Here is a 6918-nt window from a genome sequence, read left to right on the forward strand (position 1 = left end):
CAATCCACTCTACTCTCTTAATGGATCCTTGTATATTCCTTCTTTCTAATAAGATTGTGGCAACTTCACAGAAGAATTGTTATTGATTAGAAAGATAAAAATATTCAGAGAATTTAATGTTTATAAGCCATGCCGATTTGGCATCTCTTGGATCATGTAAGTGGGTCTTTCAGTTTCTTGGGGCCTTTTCAATACTCATTATCAATTTAAATTGGGGTGAACATAGGCTTCCAAGTTCCAATATAAGTGTCTTCAAACAGTAGATGAACTGGAAAGTTTTTCTTATCTTGTTCTTGACTAAGTGTTCGCAGTTATGTTACAAGCCTGGGGTCTATTTATATTGGCTTAGGTGAACATGCAACTCCCTTTTCTATGTATTTTTCTTTATGAATGAAGTTATAATTCTCTGCCTAATTGAGGAAAAAGTGCAGAAATGTTGACAATGCGTAGGAGTCTTTGCAAAATAAAATAAAATAAATAAAGCAATAAGAAAATAAAAATAAAAATAAAAGGAATCATGGCTTTAGTGGATGTGTAACTGCTATTTATTGTTCTGATAGATTAATATTTGAATTGCAAACATGTCCTCCATATTTTAAGATGACGTTGGCAAGCTAAGCTTTTTTTTTTTTTTTTTTTTAATCATTTTCCTTTCTTTTTGGATCAATTAACAGAGTATTCAGCTTTTATCATCACTTCTCAAACGCATTGATCGGCTACTGCAATTTGATAGGTGCATTTATCTTTGCCAATATACTTGGGAATGAGGCTATGTTTCTCATTTGTCCTCTTTAGCAAACTTGGCCTCATGTATACTATGGCTTTTATGTCAGGCTAATGCCCAGCTATAACGGGATCTTGACAATCAGCTGCATCCGCGCTCTCACGCAGATTGCATTGAAGTTTTCAGCCTCCTTAGCACTTGTAAGCAAGCTTCCCAAAAATGACAAGCCATGCTCTGTTGAGATATTTTCATTCATCGCGTATGCTATTGCTGCAGGATCGTGTATTTGATCTTATTAAACCATTCCGCAATTTTGAGACGGCTCTTTGGCAAGTTCGAATTGAAGCAAGTAGAGCACTTCTTGATCTTGAGTTCAACTGCAAAGGCATTGATGAAGCATTGTCTCTTTTCATGATCTTCATAGAGGAAGAGCCGTCTTTACGAGGTTTGATTGATACTGCCCACATCCTCATCCCTGATCTTTAGGACCACTTTTTTGAGCATGTGCACTTTGATTACAGGACAGGTGAAGTTGGCGGTGCACATGATGCACTTGTGCCAAATAAGAAGTGGCTCCAGAGCTGGTGATCCTATAAATAGCTCCACGCTTGTGGCCTTGCTTTGTCTGCTTGAAAGCCGCAAATCCTTCAACAATGTCGTCCTTCGGCATCACTTGTTCTGTATTCTACAAATTCTTGCGGGGAGGTGAGAATGCATCTTGCTTGGTGAAGATCTGTGTATTGATTCATGATGTTACCCTTGATCTTTTGTGAAATGACTAAATGTCCCGCTTTCATTAATGGAAATATCATTTATCTCTACATGATCAAGATGCAGTTGATTGTATAGTTGACAATAGTATGTCCTGATTAGCTGGGTTTGAACTTGTTGCTTCATCAGTCAGTGTTTTGTGTTCCAACCTTTCAATCACAATCAAACCCAGCTTACCTCAGAGCAAAAGGAAAAAGAATAAAGACAATTTCTCTATTTCTGCAATTAAACTGCTCTCCTAAAGTTGAAATCTGTCCAGTTTGTACACTTCAAAAAGTTTTGATACTTATTTTACTTGTGAATATTTCAGTTTGCTTGTACATATTTGGATGTCTTCGCCTGTGATCATCATAATTGGGAAATTATTAAGCAGACAAATTAAGTTGATTTAGCACATGGATGACTGCTTATGATTAGTTATGTGAATTACTTTAAAACTAAAAGCTTCCAATTTGCTTCATTTAGTTTGAAAATCATTTCCAAATCACATGCAAACCTGCCCACACGAACCCACAAAAGAGCTTCCAATTTACTCCATTTAGTTTGAACATTATTTCCAAACCACACATGCAAAAGCTTCCAATTTGCTTCATTTAGTTTGGACATCATTTCCAAACTACAGTGCTACACATGCATGCACGCAGGCACCATTATCTCCAAACTACACGCACACACACGATGTCTTTTCCAAACCATGCATGCACGCATGCACGAATTGTATGTCTTACCTACAACTAGTTGGAGAGAAGGGATGTAGCACATGTAAAATCTCTAGAGTCTACAGTTGCTTTCTGAAATGAGGGAGTGGTATCATTATTAATATTTTAGAAAAGAAAAGAAGCTTATGTTGAGAATTTCTGAAATGTGGGAGTATTTTTACGAGAAAATAATATTTTAGAAAAGGAAACAAGCACATTGTGAGTGGATTCTTTTTTTTTTTTCAGGTGTATAAAATGGTTGAATCTGATGGTCATCATAATTAGGAACTTATTAAGCTGACATTGAGTCGTTTGAACATTATTTCCAACACGCGCACACATAGCACACAACACGCACACATCTACACAGACACTCATGCATGCCCACACCATCATTTCCAAACTACTCTCACACACAAATGCACATAACATCATTTCCAAACATGGTCTCTCCTACAACTAGTTGGGAGAGAGCACAAGAAAAATCTCTACAGTCCACAGCTGCGCTCTGAAATGAGGGAGTGGTATTATTATTAATACCTTAGAAAAGAAAACATGCATATCGTGAGAATTTCTGAAATGAGGGAGTAGTTCTTTTACAAGAAATAATATTTTAGAAAAGAAAAAAATCACATGGTGAGGAGATTCTTTTTTTTTTTGGGTGTATTAAATGGTTGGATCTGACAAGATTCAGCTGGGAGAAGAATCCTAGTGTGCCTTCCAAGAACCATGTACAAGTTGTAATCAGATTCTTTTGACACACAGTAGTTTATTTATAAGAGAGTTGATATGACATGTTTTCTCCATCACTAAAATTTAAAGTTCCTTTTTCTTTTTTCATCTTGTAACCATTATTGAAGCTAAAGACCGCATTATCTCATTCTCAGGCCTCCAACACTATATGGTATCCCAAGAATCAAAGTACAGCCCACCATCGATGTAGAACATCAAGCCGTCAATGTAGAACATCCCTCTGTCAATGCAGGACATCCTGCCGTCAATGCCGAGCATCCCACTGTAAATGCTGATGCTTGCAGCGAACCTGGCAGCGAACCACTTGAAGCCGAGGCAAAACCTGCCCCATTGAAGCTAAAGCTATCCAAAACTCAGGAACCTCTTGTGGAAGCACCCCCTTCAAACATCTTGCCTGACTATTTACCAGTCCCAGATCCTCCTAAGGAAGCGGACACTGTTTCTAATGGATCTGAACGGAGGGTTGCCATTGTGAAGATCAGGGTCAAGCCGCAACCAGCAACATCCGGTAGAGCAGATAATGTCGATAATGCAGTGGACAACTCTAGAGGTGCTCATAATGAAACTGAAGTGGGACCCAGCAGTTCTGTGTCTGTTGATGCGCCACCGAGGGTAACAAATGAGCTGGTGAGCACCAGCCATCAAAATCTTGAAGAAGCCAACTCTCACGACCATGGTTCTCGGATGACTGCGAGCATTGGCAGTGCGAAATTCTTCAATGACGATGAGGCCGGCAAAGAACTGCAGTGCACTGCTGACTCAAGGAAAGGTGGCCTGGCTGACGATCAGTTGTGGCCGAGCATCAAGTCTATTAATACTGGAGAGGCGGAACTGCAGAAGTATGCATCTGTTCAATCTCTTTCAGTTGGTAAGCGGGACGATGATGGAGCGTCACTGGCCAAGGAAGATTGGAAAGGAAAGAAAGAGAAAAAGGAGAAGAAGAGGGAAAAGAAAAGGAAGCGGGAAGGGAAAGCGGGGGAAAAGAGTCACCAGGACGATCCCGAGTACTTGGAGCGGAAGCGTTTGAAAAAGGAGAAGAGGCAACGCGAGAAAGAGATGGGGAAGTTGAAGAGTGGAGAACAAAGAGTGTTTTCAGCAGATTTGCAGAATTTGGCAAGGACAGTCGAACCACAAGTGAAGGCAACTACATCGGTGGGGCCGAGGAAATTGGAAGAGACGGTCGAGTCCAAAATGTCAATGGGTGGTGGGGAAACCGGACTTGGGGCTACTGAGGCTACGAAGGGAAGTTCAGTACATAAGCTTCGAATCAAATTGAAGAGTCGGACTATCAGCAATTTGTAAAGGTGATAGAAGATGCCTTGTATGATTAGACTAGAATGAAATTTTAGTCCCCATTTAGTGGAAATTACATGAGTTGGATTTCATAGTGGGAGGCCTTCCCAGCTGATGTTTTGTATGTTAGGGAAATGACGGAAAACTCCTGAAAGAAATTATAAGGGGTTTCAGCCAAGGAGCGCCCGTGAGGAGTTTTGATCTGATCCAGTACAAATTCATCAGGTTGAAATTTATACGTGGGGGCCCAAGTGGCCCAACTATGATCAAAGTGCTGTTGTATAGGCAGGTTCCACTAGATTGTACAATTTAAGATGATCATAGACCTGGTAGATATGGGTGGCAAGTTCAATTTCACTCATACTGTCCATTTCGTATGCCAATGAACATCCAATCATGGTTATTTTCTTGGTAGTTGCTCCCCAACTCAGCTGTAGGACTTGTACTGGATAATGGTCTGAGAAATTGTTCATTTTGTTGCAGTGCAACTAGGAGATAGGCCTTGCATTGGCCAATTTTGATGTCAGCCCGATGAGTCTCACTGCAGACTAAACATGGCAGGAAAGAAAAAAACACTCAGATTGAACATCCTACCCATCCAATTCTTGGCATCTCAGTTCAATGCAGGCTGTTGCTGTATTATTTACTGTCTGGTTAAAAGCCATGAAGGGTTGATGTCACCTTGGAGGTGTTTGGAGCAGTCCATTTTTGTTAGGCTTCACGACACCAAGACAGTTTGGATGTTTAAATCTTGGCTCCACCTTTGTAGACTACTCTGAGGCTCTTCGATCGTATGGTTCCCATTTGATATTTTTCTTTAAAAACTGACGTTGCTGCTTGGTACATCCAAAGTTTTTTTATGTGATGCCATTATGAAATGCAAAACTAATTAGTTCTTGTTGATCAGAGCGGCTTGCTTACCCATGCTCGTCAAAATAAGAACATCTAAGATGAGGTTTTGGCACCCGGGTGTTCTGGGGATGAGCCTTTCCTAGTGCTTCTCAGGCTTAGGCGACTGATTGTTTGGACTGTTGAAGCGTTGGTAACTCAACAATCGTATTCCACCCATTCATGACAATGCAATGAGATTCGTGCCATTCATCAGGTCTGAAGGAAGATATCCTTGGTTCCTCACCAAGTCGACCTCATAGCTCTGCGGGTCCCACTGTGGTGTGATGGAAATTCACACTATGCATTTGGTAGGTCCTCTTTGGGTTGGGGGATATGTCAAAAATCAGCTGTGTCCGAACTGGGGTGGGCCATACCATCCTGCATTATGAAAAAATCATGCCTAAAACATCTAAAAGCATTTGATGGAGTCCCCTTGAGATTTTGAATGGTTAAAATTTGGCGTGATCGCACGTCGAATTGGGAAACATAGTGAAGTGGTGAATGTCAAAACCACATCCCAACAGGCCGTGGGCATCCATTCTCAACTATTGTCTGTGGTGTGGCCCATCAATGTCATGGATTTGTCCGATTTTTTTGCCCATAGATTACCATGGAATGTTGTCTCTGATTAATGGGCGGTTGTATAATATAGAGAGAAATGCTCCCGCATCGCGGATTTCATTCCAAGGCTTTCGTGCGCAGAAAAGTTAAGTAGGGCCCCACCTTATTGTTTGTGAGGAATCACCCTGTCCATCTGTTTTTCAAGCTCATTTTAGAAAATGCAACAAAAGATAAGGAAAATTGAAAACTTAAATCGGCCACACCTGATGAAAGAGTGGGGAATGAAATGCCGACTATTGAAACCCTCATAAGCTCTTGTTTGTATGCCATTCAAACTGTTTATAAAGTCATTCCAAGGGGGATGAATTGAGAAAAAAATATATATGTACAAAAATTGTGGCCGTATGAATGTTTCAACCATGGTCATTTAATCCCCGTTGTTTCCTCTCACGTGGGCCACTTGAGTTTTGGATCCACCTCACAAAACGGGTGGACGGAGTGAATTTATCATAAATATTATGGTAGCCCACCTCATTGGCAACATAGGTGTGTCGCATGGTGATGTTTGTTAGAAATCTACCATGTCAATCCGTTTTGTGCGCTAATTTTAGGACTGGATCCTAGACTTTAAAACAACGGGAATTGAAAAGTTACCGTTGAAACATTCGTATGGCCACAAAAGTCTTATATCAATATAATTTTTTCGTGTTTTTAGTTCATCCCAGTGGGAATGACCTTATATGCGGTGTGGATGACATATAAGCATCAAGGTGGAGAGGTTTCAACGTCTTTCCCTAATTTTCCATATCGTATGGCCGACTTGAGTTTTGGATCCGGCTCAATTTTTATTGCATATCCTAAAACGAGCTTGCATAATGGACGGACGGGATGAGTTTTTAACAAATATCATGGTGGCCCCACATAAGTTTCCAGCACAGGAACTTCCCGTGAAAGCCTTTGGCAGGAAATCCGCTCCCGGCGAGGACAGGTACTACACCACAATGACTGGCTAGAGACGGATAGTCCTGTCAGGTGTTCTGTGGGGTTGCCACCGTAATAAAAGTGTTTTATCCCATCCGTCTGTCCATTTTGAAAGACCATTTTAGGGCATAAGTCTGAAACAGAGATGGATCTAAGGTTGGTGTGGATTACACCACAAGCAGTGCTGACAATGACCCCACCATTGAAACCTCTGGGCCCACCTTGATATTCATTTAATATCCAACC

At 40.9% G+C, this 6918-nt stretch overlaps 1 protein-coding gene across 3 annotated transcripts in view; it reads left to right on the plus strand.

The window, feature by feature from the left end:
* Positions 1-4765, plus strand: part of LOC131226660 (transcription initiation factor TFIID subunit 2) — a 108551-nt gene extending 103786 nt beyond the window's left edge. For 2 of the 3 annotated variants that reach the window (XM_058222274.1, XM_058222273.1), the window contains 5 exons: positions 675-733; positions 834-924; positions 1001-1169; positions 1246-1429; positions 3081-4765. In XM_058222274.1, coding sequence (XP_058078257.1) covers positions 675-733; positions 834-924; positions 1001-1169; positions 1246-1429; positions 3081-4248 — 1671 coding nt within the window. In that variant the 3' untranslated portion in view covers positions 4249-4765. The remainder of the gene's footprint in view (positions 1-674; positions 734-833; positions 925-1000; positions 1170-1245; positions 1430-3080) is intronic. The other variant, XR_009161960.1, reaches the window with a different exon arrangement.
* Positions 4766-6918: the final 2153 nt, after the last annotated feature.

The sequence above is a fragment of the Magnolia sinica genome, chromosome 15 (genome assembly GCF_029962835.1).
Source record: "Magnolia sinica isolate HGM2019 chromosome 15, MsV1, whole genome shotgun sequence".
Classification (NCBI taxonomy): domain Eukaryota; kingdom Viridiplantae; phylum Streptophyta; class Magnoliopsida; order Magnoliales; family Magnoliaceae; genus Magnolia; species Magnolia sinica.